The 23,563-nt window shown below is 49.6% G+C and overlaps 2 protein-coding genes across 3 annotated transcripts in view; one reads left to right on the top strand and one right to left on the bottom strand.

Moving 5' to 3' along the window:
• The first annotated feature begins 1,756 nt into the window (after positions 1–1,756).
• Positions 1,757–13,256, top strand: MRAP (melanocortin 2 receptor accessory protein). Its single transcript, XM_084800553.1, has 3 exons — positions 1,757–2,291; positions 10,964–11,063; positions 12,702–13,256. Exons 1-3 carry the CDS (start codon positions 2,186–2,188, stop codon positions 12,877–12,879), a joined length of 384 nt encoding a protein of 127 aa, XP_084656679.1. The 5' UTR covers positions 1,757–2,185; the 3' UTR covers positions 12,880–13,256.
• Positions 13,257–14,921: 1,665 nt separating this feature from the next.
• Positions 14,922–23,563, bottom strand: part of URB1 (URB1 ribosome biogenesis homolog) — a 57,436-nt gene continuing 48,794 nt past the window's right edge. For both annotated transcript variants that reach the window (XM_084801873.1, XM_084801872.1), the window contains exons 33-39: positions 22,458–22,564; positions 21,853–21,996; positions 20,854–20,963; positions 19,263–19,460; positions 17,944–18,185; positions 16,413–17,012; positions 14,922–15,574 (exon numbers count right to left, since the gene is read on the bottom strand). In XM_084801873.1, the coding sequence (XP_084657999.1) occupies positions 15,402–15,574; positions 16,413–17,012; positions 17,944–18,185; positions 19,263–19,460; positions 20,854–20,963; positions 21,853–21,996; positions 22,458–22,564 (1,574 nt within the window). In that variant the 3' untranslated portion in view covers positions 14,922–15,401. The remainder of the gene's footprint in view (positions 15,575–16,412; positions 17,013–17,943; positions 18,186–19,262; positions 19,461–20,853; positions 20,964–21,852; positions 21,997–22,457; positions 22,565–23,563) is intronic.

Below are 23,563 nucleotides of genomic sequence, written 5' to 3'. Positions count from 1 at the left end.
TTGTCTTACATATTTTGCGAAGTGTTCAGAGAAGTTAAAACAGTGATGCTGTGTAAACTTGGCTCGCCAATGTTCTCTGACTGGTTAAATAAAGTAGCTGAACGTGATAGGCTGAGCAGAAGAGAGGTAGGCGGAGCTTCGGTTCCCGACGTTGGGTCTTGGAGGGACCATGAAGCTGGGAGGAGGGAGAGAGGAGGCAGAAGAGAGAGGACACCGGAGAGAAGGAAGACGCCATGGAGGGGAAGTATGGACCTTGAGCACGTGACCATGAAGGCTGTCCTGATGGAACAGAAGCAGCCCAGGCAGGACCAATTATGGCAAGCAACTTAGGGTCTATAGCTGGGAAACAGCAAAATATTCTAATTACGGTCCCTTAAAGCTTTTATTAATCTGAAAGGTCTCTGTCTTGGCTCTTTGGGAACTGGCTGGGATAGATATATAGATATAGAGTCCAATATGCCTTCCACAACATTGATACACTAGGAATCCAGTAAAGAACTTGTTAGTTCACACGCCAATCTGCTGGCCTGCTAGCCAATCTGATCTGCCTCTACGTTGCTTAGCAACCTCTGACATCATCATCTGCCACCCGCTACCAGGTGTGTGCAAGGGGTGCCCCCTTTCCCTTTCTCTCTCTCTCCCACTGTCTCTGTGTCTTTGTCCCTCTCTACCCTCACGGCTCACTCAGGCCCTACCTCCTCTCCCCTTCCCTTCCCCCAAGTAAATCTCTCCATATTATATCTGTTGCATGGTATCTCATTCTTAATGATAGCAGAACCACTCCCCCTGAGTCCTGGGAACTATCCCAGCACGTGACTGAACCGGGGGAAAGGCTTGTTGAGCCCTCAGTGTCTAGCCAGTAGGTCAGAACTGAGGCGACAGCCTGGGGTTTGGGATTAACAGCTGACGTGGGGAGAGACACGTTGGTTCTGTGCGACTGCGCCTACAACCCTAGGGATCTGCCAACTGTAGGCAGCTGACGTCAGCACCGAGCTCAGGTGTGAGTGAGTGTCTGAAGACAACAGGAGTTTGCTTCAGAAGGAAACCCTACACTTCTGGTGCAGGTCAAAGCAGAAGAAACGCGAGCTTCCCAGTGTCTTCCCAGGGAACGAGTGGCCCCTTTGTTTGGAAATCAGATCTCCTCCCTTTCTAGTCCGCTGAGGACCTCAGAGAGCTCCCAGCAGATGCCAGCCTTGGCAGAGCAGGCTGATCAGAACTGGCAGGGCTCAGGTTGTCTAGAATATGCCTGCTGACACCCAGGGGTGAAGACCTGAAATACTTAAAAAAAAAAGACGTAGCACAGGAGACCCAGCACAGAACCCCCAAAGGGAACTCCTAAGGTGCCTCATGCATTAGCTGCAGGTTCCAGTACCCTTCGTATTCTTGGGGATGATCTAGGGATCGTGTGAGTGTGTAACTTAGGATTTGGCCCCTCAGAAGCCTGGATTCCTCCTTACACTCAGTGTCAGCCAAGAACTGTGGAGACCCTTGAGGCATATTTCCTGAGAGCGCAGCTCTGTGGAATGCTGACACGGATATACTGCCTCTTTGGTCTGAACAGACCCAGCTGGCCACCCAGCTGGCTGCTAGAGGCTTGGGTAAAAGCTGGGGGTACATTCAACTGAGTAGTGGGATGTGGGGCTTTTAGGTAACTGGTTGTGCACATGACAGAGGTTGCAAGTACAGGGCGTGCATTCAGAATCCAAGCCAGAGGCCCACGGTTGCTCAATAATACCAGGAACCGCCCCAATGTAAGTCAAGGGCACTGGCAGGGTCTCCTTGTAGTTTTAGTCACTTTTCATCTATCAGAGGCAAAAAATGATGGCTCAGTCTAGCCCTGCTAGTCACTTGCTGCGTCTGCCATCTGATTTCTTGCCCAGGCCCCCGTCCTTCCACTGAGAGGCAAGCTGGAGCTGAACGGGAAGCCGCTGAGTCTGTAGCAGCCGGCTTTTTCTCTCTATGGAATTTTCTCCAGGAGACACCGGAACCAGAGGCCCTACAAGGGAACAGCCCTCTGACCTTCCAGCCAAGCAGCTCTGATAAGTAGGCAGGCTCCATGTCTGGAGACCCACAGACAGGTCTGGGTGAGTCTGACAGAAACTAGTTAAGCAATCTCGTCCCTGGGGCTCCCGGCTCAGCTCCGGATATGAGCCTCTGACAGACACTGGCCTCCACAGCCACAGTCATGGCCAACAGGACCAACGCCTCTGTCCTGGACATCAGCTATGAATATTACCTGGACTACATGGACCTCATTCCCGTGGATGAGAAGAAGCTGAAAGCCAACAAGTGTAAGTTAGAGCCTGGGAAGGTGGCCAGGCAGAGGGGGCTACGGCCGAGCCCTAGATGGGGTGCTCTTGGCTTTGACTCCAGAAGACCCGCCCAGCAGTGATAATATGGCTGGTGTACACACAGATATAAATGAAGCAGGCATGGGGTCCAAACTGCACCTGCAGTAGTAAGGTTATGAATTAACTTGCCATAAAACCAAGCAGAATGCTCCTTTTTTTTTTTAAATAATTTGTTTATGTTATACGCACTGGTGTTTTGTCTGCATGTATGTCTGTGGGTATCAGATCTTGGAGTTACAGTTCTGAGCTGCCATGTGAGTGCTTGGAATTGAACCCTGGTCCTCTGGAACAGCAGCCAGTGCTCTTAACCACTGGGCCATCTCTCTAAGCCTGAATGTTTCTTTTAAAAATACATATACATTTATCTAGGGGTTGGAATGCCATGGTGCATCTGGGACAGTCAGAGGACAACTTGAGGAAGTTGTTCTGTTTCTCCACTGAATGGGCTCCTAGTCTGAGTGCTGTCTCTCTCTCTCTCTCTCTCTCTCTCTCTCTCTCTCTCTCTCTCTCTCTCACACACACACACACACACACACACACACACACACACACATGCATGCATACACACACACTACACATACACAACCATATACACTGTACACACACACACCACATACACACTATACACACAACCATACACACTGTACACACATACATACACACACTTTTATGCTTTATTTTTCGATCCATTTGTTTAGTGTATATTAATTGTACAGAATAATGGGTTTCATCATAACATTTTCATACATGTAAATAGTATAATTTTTTGTTTTTGTTCCTCTGAGAAGGGGGTCTTATTATATAGCTTTGGCTCAGTTGGTACTCAAAACTCACAGCAATCCTCCTGCCTCAGTCACTCAAGTTCTGGAACTGCAGGTGTGCACCACCATGGCCAACTATGGACTTTGATCATATTCAGGCCCCGTTACCCTCCCTTGCCCCCCAGCCCCCCTTCCCCCAAATAGCTGCCCTCCTATTTTCACTCACCCTGTGATGCTGGGGATTGAACCAAGGAGCCTCCCAAGCCCCTTTCACTTCTGTCCTGAAAGCATATCTCCTGGTAAAGTTGCCTCTGTTGGGGGCACGAGTAAGCTGCGGAAGTTCACATTTTTCTCACTGTTCATATTGAGACCTGGGAGCTGTGTTCCCACCACCTCTGAGCTATCTGTAGTGATTTCTGGTGAACTACCAATAGACGTCCAGCCTCTCTGGCCTCAAAGCAAGCAGGAGTTAATATCCATTTACTCATCTGCTTTCATTTATCTCTCGAGCGCTCGTCTTGGCTCTTTGCAGATGATCTTGCCTGGCCAGTCCAGCTATGTGGTCAGGGTCAAAACGTCAGCGGGGGAAGTGAGCACAAAGGCCCAGTTCTGGTAGTGCTCTTGGCTGCGGAACCGAGTCTGCCTACTACGTAACAAGTCTTGGGTGTGTAGCTATCTCCCTCACTAGAACCACATAATGTGCCTATCAGAAGGTAAATGGAATTCCTCAAAGGGATGGAATAATTTCCATATGGATGGGAGAAAACTGGTTATATATCAGCTCAAAAGACAAAAATGCTAGTATTTAAGAAGGTAAGCAAAGGCCAGACAGATCTCCACCCCCCTAGAACTGCCTTCTAGCACATCCTATGGGATGAAGTTCCTGTTTCGTTTCCAACTTGCAATCGTCAAATGCAGGCGCCTGTCCATGCTTCCTGTGGACCTCCCTGTCCTCAGCACCACAGGAAGCCCCTTGGTGGGGACAGTAGCTTTGCTGTGTGTCTGATGCCAGGCAGATAACTGCGATGTTCAGGGGCAGGTGTTTGTACATACGGACTCACAATAAGGAAGACAAGTGGAGGGAGAAAGTGGTGGGATTGAAAAGTATTCCTATTTATAAATACCGCCACAAGTTCGGAACCTGAGGACACATGTTGGTCTGGACAAAATGCGGGTTTTTTGTTTTTTTTTTAAGATTTTAGTTATTATTATGTATACAGTGTTCTGACTGCATATACACCTGCATACCAGAAGAGGGCACCAGATCCCATTATAGATGGTTGTGAGCCACCATGTGGTTGCTGGGAATTGAACTTAGGACCTTTGGAAGAGCAGGCAGTGCTCTTAACCTCTGAGCCATCTCTCTAGTCTCCCCCGACCCTGAGAATAGCTTTTTAAAATGAACACCACTCAGATGCAGAGTTCAGGGACATTCAGATCCTGTGACTTTTTTGAGTGTGGAAAACGATGTCCCACTTGGTCACCACCAGCTCTGTAAAGCTGCTCCACTGTTTTGGGTGGGAGGACTCCTGGCTGTCTCAGAGTCTGTGAGCTCGGCCTTGCCTGGTGGCTGAGGCTCAGTGCCTGGGACTCAAGTGGTAGAAGAGAACTGACTCCCACCAATTGTCCTTGACCCACGCACACATGCTGGGCTGTGCACACACAATGAGTACATGTAGTAAGACTATATTAATTTGTTAGCCGAAGAGGTGGCTCGGTATTTAAAGTGATAAGGACCAGAGGTTGGATGCCATATAAAAACTGGGTGTGGTAGCCCTGAACTCCTGTGGACACTCATGGGCTAGCTAGCCTGGGGTACACAGGAGCAACAAGATCTTGTACCAAATAAGGCAGATGGCAATGGCCAACACACGTCTGACCTCCACATGTGTGCCATGGCATATGCATGCATGCCTTCATGCACATGACACACGCATGTACAATATTAGCTTCTCAAGTGCCCCCGGGTTCTTAGGAGGTTAGTTCTAACTACGATACAGAGGAAATCAGGACTGAGCTAGAGGCTGTGGGCTGCCATATGTCAGCGACAGGTCAAAATGTGGGGTGATTCTGTTACAGGCTCTTTACAAGGGTGTTAGCCTTGTAGTTTTCAGTGCAGCTCATGTCTGTTTCGTGGAGATGTGTCAACACAGTATAACAGCAGATGGGCTTTTGAAGAACCCATCGGAGTTGGCGGGTTGACTTCATATCTGTCCCTCTTTGGGGGGGAGGGGCCGCACTAAGAAGAAAACCAATCCTACATGCCAGTCCTACAGAGACAATGCAAATTATCCTAATAAAATGGACCTCCAGTGACTTGGTTTCCCTCGAGGAGAACCAGCTTGAATGCTCTATTAGCTTCCATATGTCTCCTTCCCTGTAATTATGGGTTAGGAAGGATCTGTCACCATCCACATTGACTTCTGCTGCTGCCCTGCCTCTGGTAGCTTCTATGACGCTGTTTACCTGCTACTCCAGGAGCTGAGCTAAGGGGAGCAGAACCACACCTTAAATCACGCTCCTCCGAAAACAACAGGGGCTTCCACAAACACAATACAGAGGGCCTCGGATAACTCTCTTCTCACACCAGGAACAATCAGTGTCAGACTTTACTCATGACTTCCGTGTCTTCAGCAAATGGCCCACCCCACGTCCATGCCATAAATCCTGAAAGTGACGTTTAAAGAAAGATGTCACAGTGTTTGCTTTGGAATGAACTTTCACCAAATGGCCTCGGGTTGGGGGGCGGGGAGCACGGCCCTGGAGTGACTCTGTTGCAGGAACCCTTTGATTTGAAACCAACTCTGGGCAACCACAGCACATTCTCTGAAACATCTTCGGAGGGAAAATGGCATGCAAGTGTTGAGGGTGACCTGTTTCTGGGAAGTGAGAAGAGTGTCCTCAATATCTGATCAATACGTAGACTTTGGGACAATGTCTCTCTCCGTGGTAGAAGGGGGGCTGACATTTGAATCTGCCATTGCTGTTGTCTCTTCCGTGAGCAACACGGATGGCAGCTCACAGAGGAGCAGGGTGCAGTACCCATTGATGGCTCTCTTTCACGCACGTCTGCCAGAGCCGGGTAGTGAGTTGGTGCCGTGAAATCCTCAGGACTTAGGCGACTTCTGGCTCACTCCTCTACCATCCCTGATACACGTCACTCAACCTCACTTTCTAGGCTTTGCTCATGACATCACGGTCCATTGCTGAGCAGAAAATTGGAGTAAAGGAATAAGGAAGGATGCAAGGTGCAGGAAGTCTAGTCAGACAAAACCTAGCTGAAAAGGTGGCTGCGAAATGCAGTTTTTATTTCAGATAGCCTTGAGCCCAGATGAAACAGGGATTCATAACTAGTGGACTGTGCAACAGTTTATTCAGACTCCACATTTTAGTGAGGTCAGAGGTCACCACATCATCTGCCATAAAACTCTTGACAAAAACAACAATCTTAGCTCTCCTTAGAAATCATAACCATTGAACAAGAAACCATGCCAGTGATTTATCCTGAATTATATTTATTTCATGTAATCATCTGAATTCTGATTATAGGCACTATTATAGACAAGGACAGAATGTTAAAAAAAAATCTCAGAATGACCAAGGTCATAAATAGGAAATAAAAGGGTTAAAATGTGACCCTAAAACCAATCTGCATAAACCCAGCACAGTGGGTTTAATCCCAGCAGAGAGGGCAGCCTGGTCTACAGAGCAAGTTCCAGGGCAGAGATACACAGAGAAACCCTGTCTCTGAAAAACAAACAGAAACAAAACCAACCAACCAACAACAACAACAAAAGAACTGAAGTCGATTTCCTACCAGGACCCTGGAATGCTAGTGAAGCCAGAACAAAACTAGAGTTTGCTCGCTCTGGCTCAGCCACACTGAAGCACGTTATCAGGGATGCTTTAATGAACTCCATTCTAAGATCTATATGATCTTACACTAAAGGCTCAGTCAGCGCCTGAGGGATTGTTGACAAGTGAGGGGACTCTAAGAGGCGGGGCCTAGGGGATGGAGGTTAGGTCATCGGCATATGCCCTTAAGGAGGATACTGGAGTCCTGGAGCAACCACAGACTGTCATCTCTAAAACCGTGAGCCACAAAGCTGGTTCTCCTTTTAAGTTGCATGTGCAGGGACTTTGTCACAGTGTCGTGCAGGTTAGAGAAGTCCTCCAACACAAAGCGAAGCCATCCATGCTTGGCATCTGCATGGAGATGCAGGGTCTTTTGAGAGGCAGGGTCTTTCTACGTTGACCAGGCTGGCTGGCCCTGCGTCCTGAGCTCCAGCAATCTTCCTGCACCCACGTAGCTGGGACCACAGCATACAATGCTGCATGTGCCTCGCAATCTTTTCTGGTGGATTCTTTGTTGGTGCTTGGTCCTTCACAGTCCATAGTGTGAACTGGGAAAGGAAGGAGAGGAAGGAAGGGGGGAAGAGAGGAGGAAAGGAGGGGGGGAAGGGTGGGTCGGAGAGGAAAAGAGGGATGGAAGAGAAAAGAATGGGCAGGAAAGAGGCAAGGAGAGGAACTTGGCAGTTCTCCATGAATACTGGCTTCCTTCTCAGCGAGGCCACAGCCTCTTTGTGAAAACAAACCCTGTGGTTGTGAGAGTCTTTCAGTCAGATGGAGGCCCTTGCCTCTAGGACAAAATGTTCTCAGTGAACACTCATGAACTTTTAATAGAAGAGGGAGAAACTATTTTTCTTGGCTTTCTTTTTCAAAGCAACACAATGAGAGTGAGTTTAGCATAGAAATTGACTGGTGGCTACTGATCCTCAGTTTGGTCTACAACAAAATGTAAATTCTACTTATTCCAGGAGAGAGGCCGCCTCATTTCCTGCTCAGAATCTGGGATAACAAGCAGGCCTGCGGCAGGCAGCTGTGAGGAGGCGGCTCTTGCCTGCTGACTGCTTAAAGCCGCTCCCTTGAGTAGCTGGTTGGAACTACTGAGGAGCTAAGAACCTCAAAGCTCACATCATTTTAGGGAAGAGGAAAAAGGAGCATCAATGCCCACAGAAATCAGAAATACCCATCCAGAAAAAAATTCCAAACTAAACTCTAAATTTTCAGAAAGCATAAGCTCATACTTGGGAGTTATGAAATGAATTATAACTCTTTGGGAGTACAGGCCCATGGCAAGGCATGCTGAGGAAGCCAAAGGGATCGTTTGAAAAGGGTTTTTTTTGTTGTTGTTGTTGTTTTTGAGACAGGGCTTCTCTATGTAGCTCTGGCTGTCCTGGAACCACTCTAGACCAGGCTAGCCTCAAACTCAGAGATATACATGCCTTCTGCCTCCCAAGTGCTGGGATTAAAGGTGTGTGCCACCACTGGCCAGCTTTGAAAAGGATTTTTTAAAACTAAAGTGACCATGGTGTGGTTACAGGGAAGGTTTTTATTGTAAATATGAGAAAGAACAGTTAGAGGCATCTGCAAGAGTCCCCAGAGCAGAGAAAGTAGACTGAACATGGCCAGCGTTATCTGTGAGAGAGGAGATAGAGAACAGAGAAAGGACAGACAGAGAGGCAGGGGAGGACACAGGGCGTAGCAGGGCTACAAGGCTGAGTATCTGGGGGAGGGAAGCCTGGGAGTGGAGGGAGTTTAGGGTAAGGTAGGAGGGGAGAAGAGCTGGGGTCTAGCATGGAGTTTGCATGTGTAACAGATATTTGTGGTACTGAGGGAGCCTGGAGGCCAGTGTGAGCTCTGATGTGCTAACAGGCACCTCACAGTCCAGGCTGAGCTTGTTTCTGAATATTTGGACTGCCTTTTGGGGGTTGGAGAACTGGAGTTTCCTCTCGACCTGACATGTTTCAGTTTAGGACATCCACTATGACCTCATTTTCCACTTCCCAGGACCCCAGAAATTCCCTTAAACTGCTTCATGTTTCTTAGCTTAGGGACACAGCCCGGATCTTTGTTTTCTTTGCTTCCTGTAAATGCTGTAAAGAATTGATTAAAATGCAGGGGCTTGTGTTGCGCTCCCCACCCTGTGTGTGTGTGTGTGTGTGTGTGTGTGTGTGTAGGTGTGTGTAGGTGTGCAAGTACACATGTCTGGGCAACCAGATTTAATGGTGTACATCTCTCAATCACCGGCCACCTAATTTTACCGAGACAGGGTCGCTCATTAAAATCTGGTGCCTCACCTTTGACCATGTCCCCTGGAGGAGGAGACCTGGTGGCACTCAGAGGAAGGACAGCAGGTTACCAAGAAGAGACTTGATACCCTATGAGCATATACAGGGGGAGGTAATCCCCCTCAGGAACAGTCATAGGGGAGGGGAATAAGGGGAAAATGGGAGGGAGGGAAGAATGGGAGGATACAAGGGATGGGATAACCATTGAGATGTAACAAGAATAAATTAATAAAAAAGGAAAAAAATAATAAAAAAAAAGAAAAGCCATAAACAAACAAACAAAAAAACAAAAAAACAAAAAACAAAAAAACCCCTGAAGCTCAGTAGCTCAGCAATTGGCCTGGCTGGCCGGCCAGTGATCTCTGGGGACCCACTTGTCTTCACCCCTCAGTGGCCAGGGTTTCAGATGAGCACCTCACTTTTCCATGCATGCCTGGGATCCAACCTCAGGACTCCATGCTTGTGCAGCAGGCTCATCACCAGCTGAGTCACCTCCTCCGCCCTAAACCTCATTTTGGACACTAACTGTTAGGGTCCAAGGTCCACTTTTGCAAATCTCTGTTTCTCTACCTATCTGGGACATAGGAAGCAGAGATTACCCCCCCCCCCCTTTTTCAAACATGGGCAGCGCTACATATGCACAGGATATATGCACATAGTGTGGGCTTCCATGATGGACTTGAGGATCTGAGGATACTGGTACTCACTAGGGGCCTTGGAAAGCAGGGATGCCATTATTTACCCAGAGCCCCACTTCCATCTCCACTTAGCTGACGTCTCTCACGCCACCATCATTTCTTGGGATGGTTGCTCGTTTGTTTGTACAGCATTCATGAACAACTGTTTGCCTTGATACAATGTGTGAGCACTTCCCTTTGTGTTAGCCCTCCCATCTGTGTAGCATTACAATTCACCAACAGGTGGCTGCACAGCAGGGCTGTGTGCTTAGGACCTGTTGGGTTACTATGCTTCAGTGGTCTCTTTATGTCACACATTGAGGGGTGTATAGATTCTCCCAGCTTGGGTATCTTGTCCTGAGGTTACCCCGTTGTTCTCTAGCCATAGGCCACCACCCCAAAACCTCCATAGTATGAAAGTTCCCCAGCTACCTGCCAAATGACCCTGACCTGGAGCCTCAGAGACAGACCCTTCTTCCCTGCCAGGCTCTGTACAAGGATGGAAGACACTAAGTAAGGGTCCTGTTTGCCACTTGCCCAGAGCCACACACATGGCCATGGTGCTGGCTACAACCCTCTCTACCTGAGAGAGGGTCACTACCCAGTTCCCTGGTACCAGGCCCCACCCACAGGGGTAAGAGCCTTGAGTTTCAACAGGGCCCAGTGGCCCTATAAAGTCCTCCTAGATTTCTGAGGATGGGTCCCTTACAAGGTTCCTCCTGGGACCTGTCGCCCCGGTTCAGCAAGAGTCTTATTGCATAGAGCCGCACGCATTGCGAAAAGGAGGTTGTACATCATCCCCCAGGATTCTTCTTCCAAGCAGCAGGAGCAGCACAAGAGAAAGCTTGTGGGGAGCCCCAAGATTCCAGTTAGTTTGCGATTAACTGAGGAGAAGCTGCTCGCACACTTCCCTTTCTTCCCAAGGCTGTTACTGGATACAGCTGGTCATGACAGATCACAGGGAACCCACCTCCCTTCCCGACTTCCTGCCGAGGACCGTTCTGCTGTCAGGCCAACGCAGCTGATGCTGTTTCTTCCCACAGATTCCATCGTCATTGCCTTTTGGGTGAGCCTGGCTACCTTCGTGGTGCTCCTCTTCCTCATCTTGCTCTACATGTCCTGGTCAGGCTCCCCACAGATGAGGTAAGAAGGCGGACGTTGGGACAAATGTGGATGTAGTAGTGTAAGGAGGGCACCATGTCGGGACAGCCCCACCCACAGTGACCGTGGGTGAGCAGCCAATGGCCTCACAGGGACAATCAGTACATTATAGGAGTGATTCCACACGCTTGTGTGAGTACAGCCTGTGATGTCTGCACAGAGACCACCCAGGGAGCCACTTCCTCGGCACGGATCATCAGTGAGCCATTCATGACTATCCCTCAGAGACATCCTGCTGAGTGCAAGAGGCCAAACACAAAACCATGTATCCTCTCATCCCTTTTATGTGAAATTTCTAGAATAGGTGAAGCCAGAGACAGAGTGGAGGCTGGTAGTTACCCAGGGGTTAGAGGAAGGCAGATGAAATGAAGGGACTGAAAATGGGGTTCTCTTGGGAACGATGTCATTACTTTAAAATTAGTGTGGCAATAAGCATACTACAGAGCACTGGGTAACACATGTATGGATTTTGTAATATAAAACTGTCAAAGGAAAAAAATGCCCAAACAACCCCAGGTGCCAGTTAACTGCTGTTGATGAGCTCCCTAGGGACACAGGAGCCTAACTTAGGTGCCTCTGGTCACTGTCTCTTGGTCAAGCCCTGTTGGCTAAGTTAGAGATGAGCTCTGGGAGATCAACTGAGGCTGGATAATTGACCTTCTAGATTATTCTACCCTGTAACTGCTGTCCCAACTTTTGAAATGCAGAAGCAGGGAGACAGATCTGTGAGTTTGAGGCCAGCCTGGTCTACACTAAGTTCTAACCCACCTAAAGGGGTGTAGGTGTGTGTGAGCATGCGTGCGTGCGTGTTTGTTGGGAGAGGTGGCGCACACGTGTGCACATGTGTATATTTGGAACTGAAGAGGTAGCTCAGCAGTTAGGAGTACTTGCTATTCTTCCAGAGGACCCAAGTTGGGTTCCCAGCACCCAGATGGGGCAGTTTATAACTGCCTGATATCCAACTCCAGGGAATCTGACATCCTCTTCTGGCCTCTCTGGGTGGCATACACTTGATGTTGGCACACAGACATGAAATCAAAAAAGAAAGAAAAGCCCCCCGAGGCACTGTGTGAGGACCCCCACCCCAAGATAAGGCAGAAGACAGGAAACAAAAAGCTCATAGAGATCTTGGGGCATCTGAAGAGAAGGGCTTTGGCCCTCAGCAGCTCCCCTCCTGTGCCCCTCACTGTTACCATTGTAACCACATGATGGGTCTCCTGTTAGCCTGTCCCTGGCCCCTGCTCACCCTGATGCCACTGATGAGATAGCATCATCCCATTCTGTGAATAAAATCCAAGAGGTTTATACCAGGCAGCCATGTTCACTGTGTCCAGCACCTCCAGGGCCTGGAAGTCCAGTGAAGATAGATAGCTTAGCTAAAGACAGTGTGGCTAAGCAATGAGCTGACTCAGGTATGTGGCTGGACACCTGAGGAGAGATGAACACAGAAGCAAGAGCTGGCACAGAAGGAAGGACTCAAGGCTTGGCTCCCAACAAGACACTCATATCTCCCTGGCTTCCCCACAGGCTCGAGGCCGGGAGGGACAGGTAGGCCCTCCAGCTAAGGGCCATTCTCTAGCCAGTCCTTTGATGTTTGCCTCTCATTTGCTCTGTTCGCAGGCACAGTCCCCAGCCCCACCAAATATGTCCATGGAGTCACAGCCTCAACCTCCCCTTCTGCCTCCGGAGGGCCTCCCCGCAGACAATAGAGGAGCCAGCAAGTGGAACTGGCACTGACCAATGTTTACAGCAGCAGGGTTCCTCCTCCTCACCCCCTGCACCCCTGGATCTCCCCTAGGTCCACAGTTAGGATGGGGATCCCCAGGGCATCAGCTGATTTCAGGAATGAGCGACCTGTAGTGCTAAGTCTGGAGACAGAACTTCTCAACTGTAGAACTGACGCTAGTGAGCCAGTCACAGCCAAGCGAACTGCTGAACTCAAACCAACCTGGACAGCCATGTCTTTTTAAAGCCATTTACAATGGTCTTAAATGTAGCAAGAAACTGGCCAGGTCAAAACCAAGTCTACAAGGAGGACCGTCTCAAATGTTAATAGTCGAGCTAGGATGAAGATGCCCTAGACATAGATGATGTTGTTGAGCATGTTTAACCTGCTTGCTGCTTACATTTGTTTTGGGATGCAGAGGAAAATAAAATATGAATTGGGATAAAGAATATTAACCTTTTGCTTTGCCTCTATCATCGCTTGTACCTGAGTACACTTTGGCTTCTATCATCCCTTGGGCCTGAGCACACTTGGCCTCTATTATCGCTTGTGACTGAACACACTCTGTACACATGCTTTGGTGAGGATGCTAGGGAAGCCTGGAGACCTCCCATGTGCCCTCCACTGACACAATTGTGTGTACCCTCCCAGGCCAGCTTGGCTGGATCACATCTCTCCTTCCCCACAGCCTTTCAGACAGAGCCCGAGGAGCTTGTCAGGAGCAGGGCCCGAATCCAGGGGAGCCAGCCAGTCTGTGGCACTGGCCCAGAATGCTGAGTTCTCAAAGCTAGCCAGTAGCTTCCTATTTCAGATGCTGCCTTATGGGCGCCGAGAGCCTGAAACAACTAGGTCTCTAGTACCGATAGCACTGGTTGAAGAGAGACAGCATGAGGCCCAGAAAACTAGTAGGTGCACCCCTAGCCTGCAGTCAGGGAGTTGGGAAGCTTTACTCTTAAATATGTTTCTCTTTTCACCACAGGATTTCCACTGGGGTAGCCTCTTGGTACTGACAGGGGGTGGCATGATATCAAACCTGGATGAGCAAATCTCTTCTGTAAAATTGAGCCATGTTTGTATAGGGCCTACCTCTGGCATTCTGTAGTCATTTCTAAAGCGAGATGAGTAAGTGAGGCAGGCGGTGGTGACTGCACCATTTACAGAAAGACAAGGAAAGCCTCCGCATGACAGCACAGAGGCAATCTGTTTAGTGTCACAGATGTGGACCGTAGGTCTAGAAGGCTGCTGTACAACTCAATGCCATGTGTAGAAGACCATGTACCATCCACTCTTCATGGGGTGAGAGCAAGGCGTGGTCTCACTAGACCGGGGACTGGTAAAATTGAACAGGAAGATGGAGAGGAGAGCGGCTGCTGAGCTCGGATGCTGCTCTGCAGTCACAGCCGCCACAACCTACTGCAGTGTATAGCTCCCTTGTCACTACTGTGAGCTGGCCACAGGCTGTGGCTGGAGAAAGTCACGACCCGTGACTTCTCACCATACCCAGGATCAAAACAAGTGAGGCTGGTGCCATCGGAGTGCAGTGAGCTCAGCTCCCAGGGCCAGGGACGGCTGAAGACTGGAGCTGTGGACATCTGCTGGGTCTGGTGACTCACTGCTCTGCTTTCAGAAGCGTGCCTTTAGGGACATGGCCCTGACCTCCTTTCAGCCAGCGTCCTTCTGCATGGCAGGTAGAGGTGCCCATAAAGCAGGACAGTCTCAGTGAACCACAACCTGAAGGTGGCTTTCCACCTCCGAGGCCTCAGGATCCTGTCTGTCCTCTGCGATAAAGGCTAACGACCCTGTCTTTACACAGCCTGTGTGACAGGATGACACAGATGCACATCAAAGTGTAAACATTTAAGTTAAAACCAAGCCACCCTCAGTCCTACATACACCACACAAGACAAGCTAAATCACCAGGTCCCAGGTGGCACATCAAACACAAGGGACTAGCGCATACGAGTATTTTATCTGTAAAACCATGAAATTTCACACTGACCTCTACCAGAAAGAGCACCCAGCAACAGTGAACTATACAAGTTAAATTCTGACATAAAATGCAGGTTTCTGGAATAAAAATAGTTTGTACAATGAAAGCAAAGTACAAAAGCAACTCACAAAAATAGCTATTTATTATCAAAATATTATAAAACCCAAAATTCTCTTTGAAACATAACTTAAAAAAATACTGTCTTCCCAAAGTAGATGTTTATATCTTAGGGACTTTAGAGCAACACCCTTAAATAAAACAGCAGCGACAACCTTGCATGTCTGCCATGCACACGCAGAGACACAGGAAATCTTCAGGCTTCAGCTTTAACACCACGGATCCATCCTGTACTTACGAGCATCACTTAGCTCTTCTGCCAGGAACTCTAGAAGAGGGGACCACAGTTATCTGAATCCTGTGTGGGCCTCGAGGCCCAGCAATGCCCCATCACCACAACTCTGACTGCAAGGTCAGCACCTGGGCTTACTTGTTGTTCAGGTAATAAAGCCCTCTTAGCTTTTCTTGCTGGAAAATAGTTGAATGAATCAGTTCACATCTCCCAAGCTCTGTGGAACCGGCTGGGGCGCTGCTTAGCAGGGAGGAGTCAAGGGGAGGAGTCCACAGTCCTGCACAGCGCAACAATGGCCTCCGTCTCACCATGTGGCATGTCCTTTGCAGCCTCACAGACCATCTGGATGTGAGCAAGGAAGGTGTCTGGCTGCTGAGCCCCCAGCCAGATGTCCTTAATATACAGAGACACCAGGAATGCTGTGGGAGCTGGGGAGGAATGGACAAGGCCATTAGGAAGTGCAATTCATCAGATGGAAAGCAAACCACCCACCTACAATGCACCGGGGCTATGCACAGCTGCCAGACACACTGTGCCAAGACTTGTGTGAGCACAGGTGAGCATGTGCAGAAAAGTGAGTTTCCTCTGGTGTTCTCCGTTCTGATCATTTTACAGCTTAGCTTCCTCTGATGCTTGTGTAGACACCTTAAAAGGAAGTCAGTCTCAGTCCCGTCTGGCCAGGTCTCCCGGCCAGGGCTGCCTTGCACTTATCAGCTCAGAGAGCACACTTAGGAAAAGATGGGCTCACAGGGACACTGCCTGCTCCTGCTGCAGCTAGCGGAGAACGTGACGGGCTCCTGCTGCTGCCAGCTGAGGCCATAGCCCAGCCGTGTTAGCCTTTCCCTCCCTGTGAAGAGTCCATTCCCCAGATGGAGGACATGCCTACCACAGCATCTGACAGCCACCAAAGCCAGACGGTCACTCACCCACTCAGCCCTGCCCCAAAGCCTCTGATGCCAGCTGAATGCCAAGCACAAACTGCACATGTGTGTGTGTGCTTACGTGGGTATACATGTGTGGTCATCAGGGGACACAGCAGTCCTTGTTTATGTTATGGTCAAAATCCCCTCTGCTCTGTAGGGTAGAGTGCCCCTTGAGGGACCCTAAGGTTCTAAGGGGGTGCCTGTCATGAAGGAGGAAGACTTCCTCTCCCTTTACACTCACTCTGTAACGCCCAGTCGTGGTGAGGGCCCAGGCAACCATTAGAGTACCCCACCCTGTCCCACCCACACATTTCTCTAGTTCTGACTAAAAAGCCCACATTACCTCGTTTGGCCTCATCCGTTTCCTTCAGGGAATCAAGGCACAGGGCCTCCACCACCGAGTGGAGAGGGTTATCTACGCGGCCCTGGGCCGCCAACAACTGCAGCATGACAGTGCTGAACTTGCAGGCCACGTCCAGTGCAGGTCCTGTCAGGCCCTGTACACCACAGTGGCGACTGTACAGCTTAAAGAAGCCACTCTTGACAGCACTGTCCCTGAGAAAGTCAGCTGCCACCGCTGTGTGTGGCAAAATGTGGCTCTTGAGCCAGTCAAGGAGTCTTGTGGCCTCTGCCCTGCTGAGGGGGCGTTCAGCCAACGACCGCAGCACCCAGCTGGCCACCAAGGAAACAGCAGCATGTGTAGAGCCCAGCGATTTACTCCTGGGGGTAGCCTGGCCCACAGAGTGCTGAGTGGGTCCAGGCAAGGGGACAACTGGCCCCCAGTGGGTCACTGTGGCCCTCAGGAGGTCCCTGCATGTCTCCAGACTGGATGCTTCCAGCTCGGGTTCGGCAGGCTCCGCCATCTCTCCATGCTGCTTCTTCCGGCCTCGAGGGCCTTTGGCACGGGCCGCTGTCACAGGCCTGTTCTTATCCTTGAGCATCTCTGTCAAACACAGAGAAAAGGTGTCAGGCTGGGCTTACCACATCCACGCAGCTCCTGAGTCAGGGCTGGGGTGTGTGAAGGTGTCAGATTGCTGCCCGAGGAGGGTGCTGGGATACAGGCTCCTGCCCTCTGGTAGAGCACTGACCACTGTTAGCTGTACTTTGAGTTTTGAGACAGGGCCTCTCACGCGGACCTGGGCTCACTGATCTGGCTAGACTGGCAGGCTGAGAGCCCAAGGGATGCACTCTCTCCACCTCCCCAGCCAGCACAGGGACTGTCCACATGCTTTGCCATGTGCAGCTGCTGTGAGTTCTGAAGAGCCAACTCAGGTCCTACGTGTGTGTGACAAGCACTGTACGCTTTCTCCCGGGCCCTTCCCAATCTGCTCTTCTGACTTCAGAGCAGAGACCAAGGTGAAAACACATCCCTTTTAGGCACCTCCTTTACAGGTGAGCTTCTCAACGCTCATATTATGGTTTGGATCTTATACATCCACCAAAGCCTTTGGGTTTTAGGCTTGTTCCCAATACAGCAGTGCTGAGGTGAATGGTTCAGGAGGACCCTGCTCTTGTGGGTGGAGAAATTTATACATCTATACACTTATGGCTTAACAGGCTATTGGGGGGCGTGTGAATCTGGGAAGTAGGCCATGGGCAGTGTTCCCTTGCAGTGTCTGATCTCAGGCTCCCCTTTCTCTTTCCCTCTTTCTGCTTATCACTGCTGTGAAGTGAGCAACTTTGTTCTACCATCACATTCTGCATCGACACAAGCTGAGATCAATGGGGTCAAGCAAACGTGGACTGAAACACAGCCTAAAATCCTTGATGCTCTCAGTTCATCTTCTTAGGTGTTTGTCACAGTGACAGAAAGCTAAGGGGCGGCAGGCAGGCTGCTCCAGGCAGACCCAGGCAACAGCAGGGCCGGAACTTACTCAGTAAGTCCTTGACTTGGTGCTGCTCAATGACTGCTTTCAGGTCTCCCTGGAGCTTCATGTCTCTCTCAATGAGGCTCCACTTATATAAGAGGACCAGGACGTCTCTGGTAGAAAGCGTCACCTTGTTCACGGTGAATCGGCCCATATCCTCGAAGACCTTTATGATGGTGGCCCGATAACTCAGCACAGACTCAAGTGTCCAAAAGAAATTGGTCAGATGGGTGGAGGCCAAGCTGGGCCTGTTTGGAAGTCAATGTTACAGACTGAGCAGGGCAGTCAGCGTCACACAAACTATACAGACAACCAGTGACGGGGGCTCAGGACACAGAAGACACGTGAGGTACTCTGGAGAGACCCAGCATCTGAGCTCTGTGCTGGAGGAAAGCTAGGCTAAATGGAGGGACCCTGGCAGCAAGACTGAGGGCCCAGCCATGCTAGTGACACAGAACTCTGCACTGGGATGCCAATTCCTCTCCACCTCAGGCAGGCCCCGTTCAGTACCACATTACAGGCAAAGCCAAACGATGCTTAGTGGAGCAAAGAGAGCTTTCTGATCTTATATTATCACCTGCTACATACAAGGCTGAACACTAAGCTGCCATTTCCAAGGGACATAAGTTATCTGACAGCGATGTTCCAGACAACCCTAAAGTAATAGGTATGGATGCCCAGGAGAATCTTATTTTAATTTGGGACATGAAACCAATTGCTCTGTTCTTATTAAAAAAAAAAATGTCTTCAATCTGAATCCCATTTTTTGAAGTCAATCTTCTGCCCTGTTGACACATGTTAACTCCTGACATAGGAAATCTAAACTTACAGTGTTTTCTCCAACAAGGAATCTAAGGAGCAGTTAGCTCCTTAGAGGAGACTCAGAGCATGATCAGGTGACAGGACTGAAATGCTTGAGGAGTCCATGGACATGCACACCTCCGGAGGCTGGAACTCTGGTAAGGACAGCTTGTAGGCACCCTGGCTGAGGCTAGTGGAGCTTCATTTTGTTAAGCATGGTGAGGGCAGGGCGGGGTGGGGCACAACCTGCTAAAAATGCCATAGCAGGATGCCCTGTAGGTTTTAACAGTCTACTAAGTTTTCAGAGGCCCCATGAGAACCCTGGAGGCTGAAAAGAAAATAAAGAGGAAGCTACAACAGATGTCTTGATGCTGACAAGGCACTCTGGCCTAATAATCCACACCAGAGGCCAGCTCAGGGCTCACCTGTGGGGCTGTGACAGAGATCTGGTGACCACAGGTGACAGAAAGGGATAAGCAGCCTCGGCTTGCACAGTAGGTAGCTCATGGCAGGGGCAGGCTCACCTCAGGTGCTTTGTAAGTGCAATGAGGACGTACAGGAACTCATCGACCACGTGCAAGGCCAGCATCTTCTGGGGCTCATGGGAGCCAGGCTGGCCAGGTGGCTGGTTTTTCTCCTCTGGTGCTTTGTTGCCCAGGTTGGTCACCCACAGGGTGTGTAGCAAGGAGATCACGTGGGAGAGCAGCTGAGTCTCCACAAATCTGAAACCAAACATGGCAGCGGCCTAGATCACTGTGAAGGTAGGACGAGGAGCACACAGGAGGCAGAACGCTGGCGACAGTCCTGCCCTCAGAAATCCCATCTGTTCATCCCTCTCGAGAAGCAAAAACATGGTGCCTGATGGAGAAACGCGCTCTCAAGCCAGGATGAGGCTGCCAGGCACTTTCTAACCAGAAAACTGTCCTGAGCTCCCACATCACAGCAGACACGGCAGTGCAGTTATAGTAGCACCTTGAGCTTTAACTAGAACAGGCAATTAGCTAACTATGCCTTCTTTAGAAAGCTAAAATAGTCTTGAAGTTGTTGATGTTGGAAGACAAGGTTTAAGCTGTTACTTTCTACTTGTTTTTTTCAAGGCAGGGTCTTTCTTGCACTATAGCCCAGAGTGACCTTGAACTCACAGAAATCCTCTGGTACAGCCTACTGAGTGGTGAGATTACAAGAACCACCCACTAAGTCTGCAAAAGAAATTTTAGAAAAATACCCCTTTTAATGCCAATCTCCAACTGTGTTTATTTCCAGGTATGAACAGCTAGGTTTTTATATTAGGAGAAAATGAGCATTTAATCCCTTTGGTTAAAAATAATCCATCAGCAAGCATGTTCTGCAATACCAGGTTTGTGAACAGCGGCAATGAGGTGCAGGCACCTTTAAGAAGTTGTCTAGTATTGTAGCACGACATGGCAGCTAAGTATGCAATGTTCCTGGCTAGGGCTTGAGCATATGCATCTGAGTCCTTCTCCTAGAACTGAAAATTACTTCTGAAAAATAAACAAAAAGACCCAGTAACCCCTGGGCATATTACACTTGCCCTGTCAGAGGCAGTGTAGCTGGGTCAGGGACCCCAACTTTCCTTCACACAGAGTCACAGTGATGACAAGGAATCACCTGCCCCAGTCCCTCCACTGCAGCGTGGGCTCATCCATGCCTAACCCTGCCCAGTGCCTGAGAACGCATCTCCCCTCACTGGGCACTACAACAAGCCATCTAGACCTGGAGGCTCAGATGACAGGGTAAGAGCCAATCCCATTGGAGGGTGTGACAGGAAGGCCAGCGAGGTTCTGCCAATGCGGGTGCAACTGTACTTTCACCCAGAGCCCACAGGAGACTGAAAATGAGAAGCTAATGGAAGAAAAGCCCCGTGGCCATTACAAGAGCTGGACTGCAAGCCCATAAAAACCTCAGGGGATGCAATGCCACAGTGTACATCAGGGGACACCATGCCACAGTGTACATCAGGGGACACCATGTCACAGTGTACATCAGGGGACACCATGTCAGTGTACATCAGGAGACACCATGTCACAGTGCATCTACTCATCCTTAAACTTTTAGAGGCATCATGGACAGAGTGCTCATAGAAAAGATGCTTACCTGCTCTCAAGGATGTGTAAAACCCATGTTAAAAGGCCACAGTCACGTATGACTTCATAGGCAGATCTGGTGATGTGGGCAACATTCTGCAGAATTTCCAGAATCCAAATCTGAAAAGCCCAACAAGTCACTTCTTAGTAGAAGAACGCACTTATACCTGACCAACTAAAAACAACTAGAAGACAACATGTGTCCAGTGCTTATTACTTTAGGGACCATAATTAATATAAACCTTTTAAGAGTCAACTGTGCTGGGCATAGTGGTGCATGGCTTTAACCCCAGCACTCAGGGAGGCAGAGGCAGTTTGATCTCTGTGAATTAAGAGGCCAGCCTGGTCTACAAAGAGTCCAGGACAGCCAAGGCTACACAGAGAAACCCTATCTCGAGAAACAAAAATCAAAATAAAAAATAAAACCAAAAAAAGTCAACCACAAGTCTGGCCATGCCTACAATCCCAGCATGTGAGAGGCATGAGGAATGTTACAAGTCCAAAGCCAGCAGCATGAAATGGTTTTAGGCCAGCCAGAGCTACAAAGTGAGAGCTTGTTTCAAACACAAAAAGAACAAGTTACAGGGAAAAAAAAATTATATATATTGACAAGTAAATATATTGACAAGTAAAACTGAACAGTGTTACTGTCCACAGGTTGATTATTGGCCCTGAATTTGTGATCCTCCTGCCTCGGTGCCCTGAGGGCTGGGATGCTTCTGTGCGGGTCTTATATCTCCACACGCTACATGGAAAGTGAGGCTAGAAGGTGTCTGTCACTCATGTGCGGTAATTTGCATCTTGGCTTTTTGGCCAAGTCCACAGCTTATGACCATTCATTAGCTCCTTTCCCTTGACAAAGCAAGCTGGAGAGGCCTCCTTCCTGTCACCATCGGCATGGTAAGAAGGCTGCAAAGAAACCACCATCAGGGAACAAACAGTGCCAGACTTCACACACTAGACAGCTGAGAGCACAGTGAGGCACAGTGACCTCATGGAACATGCTCACCTGCGCCTCCTGGTCACACAAGGGGCTGCTGAGGAAGGACAGGATGATGTGGAGCACCCCTCTTCTGGAGCACAGCTCGTAGCAGTGCTTGTCTCTAATCCCCTGCCGTAGAATTCCCAACACCCACTCTTGTTCTGTTTTTTGCTAGGCCAGACAAACAAGAAGGTATTACTAAACAAGTTACAGGCTTTTTGTTGGACAATCAAACACTACTGATTCAGGTGAGGGCTAACAGCTCCAGCCTTGTATTATCAGCTCGGAAATCAAAGGCCAAGTCAAGTTAAACACTAACCCATGTTTAGGTGGGTGGGAGCTCGACAGAAGGATACCTAATACTTAGTCAGGGGACTCGGCAAGGAAATAAAGAGGGATGCTATGCTGTAAGTCTCTGCACTCAAGAAGACTTTTAAGCAAGGTTCAAGAAGTGCCAGGACACAGGAGTGTGTCTGCCGGTATGGGGCAGCACAAACGGTTCCTTTCTGTGAGCTTGCTCTGCACTGTTTGTGCAATGGGACTGGGAGCAAGCTGTACTGGCGGGGAAACAGTGCTAGTGGCTGAGCGCTTGTGTCCCGGCCTCTGGGACGCTGAGGACTGGGCAGCATTACCTGCAAGTCGGAGCTGTAGAAGAACTGGTAGAAGCCTGGCAGCTTGTCCATGTTCAGGCTCTCGTGGGACAGCAGGAACTTGCTGACCTTCCAGTACATGTGCTCCTCTGAAAACACAGCAGACGGTCACTGACCGCCTCACGGGACAGCCTGGCAGTGTATGGACTGGGGGATGGAGCCAGTCAGCAAATCAGACACACATCCCTGTCCAGCTGAGGTCCTGCATCCTTCTCCTCATCACTTGTCCCTGAGAAGCAGAATATGACTGGGTACCTGAGAGCACTTCTGCAAGTGCTTTAGAGACCCTCCTGGACGTGGCCACAGAGACTCGAACGCAGGGCCCACAATGCCTGATCCCAGCCTCTCCTAGGAAGGAGCAGACCTGGAGGGCTGCTCGGACACCTGGCTCTGGAACACAAGGCAGGGAGGGCACATGCCTCCTCTTCCTGCCGCAGTCTAAAGTCCTGCAGGGACCCACTGGACCCAACACAGAGCGTCCTTGGCCCAGGGACTGTATGGACAGCTATACACAGACACCATGGACTCAGTGGTGACTACAGCCATGAACACCTGGTCTTTGCTATGCTTTCTCCTAATAGGTTCTTTTAAGTCAGCAAAGCGAGAATCATTTTGCTTCTTCCACAAGTTTCCAAGGCAGGGAAACTTGTCACAGAAATGATGTGAGCAGGTGAAAACAAGACCTGAATTTTAAGAGCCACTTGAGCACACACCAACTGAGAGGTTGGAGACACTCTGCGTCCCCTGGGGGCCTCAGCTGCTGAGGAGGTGGGGAATCAGAGTATGGGGGAAGTGTGTTTCCTCAACTAAGATTATGACCTTGGCAGACTAACAAGAGCCCTGGGTTCTCCAACCTTCTACTGTTTTTTTCTGATTAACCCTAAACAAGGCCTTGAGGTGAATCAAGCCCTGTCAGTTTCACGTCCTTTCAGAGGTGGCTCCTCAGGACCAGTGCTCTAACCTACATAATGACTCATACACCTTCCCGCAGAGAACCTGGAACCACACCCTGCGGCCTCTGCTAAGCATGGCTAAGTGAACCAGTGTCAGCCACGCAGCTGCTGACCCAGCCAGAGCACGGTGGGCCA

Source organism: Acomys minous (assembly GCF_964271855.1).
Source record: "Acomys minous genome assembly, chromosome: 11".
Classification (NCBI taxonomy): domain Eukaryota; kingdom Metazoa; phylum Chordata; class Mammalia; order Rodentia; family Muridae; genus Acomys; species Acomys minous.
Note: the sequence above shows the minus strand (reverse complement) of the source record. Positions and strands in the feature narration are given on the sequence as shown.

Coding starts and splice junctions, on each gene's coding strand:
- MRAP (XM_084800553.1), top strand. CDS start 2,186: ATGGCCAACAGGACCAACGCCTCTGTCCTGGACATCAGCTATGAATAT. Junction 2,292..10,963: donor GAAGCTGAAAGCCAACAAGT/GTAAGTTAGAGC, acceptor TTCTTCCCACAG/ATTCCATCGTCATTGCCTTT. Junction 11,064..12,701: donor TCAGGCTCCCCACAGATGAG/GTAAGAAGGCGG, acceptor CTCTGTTCGCAG/GCACAGTCCCCAGCCCCACC.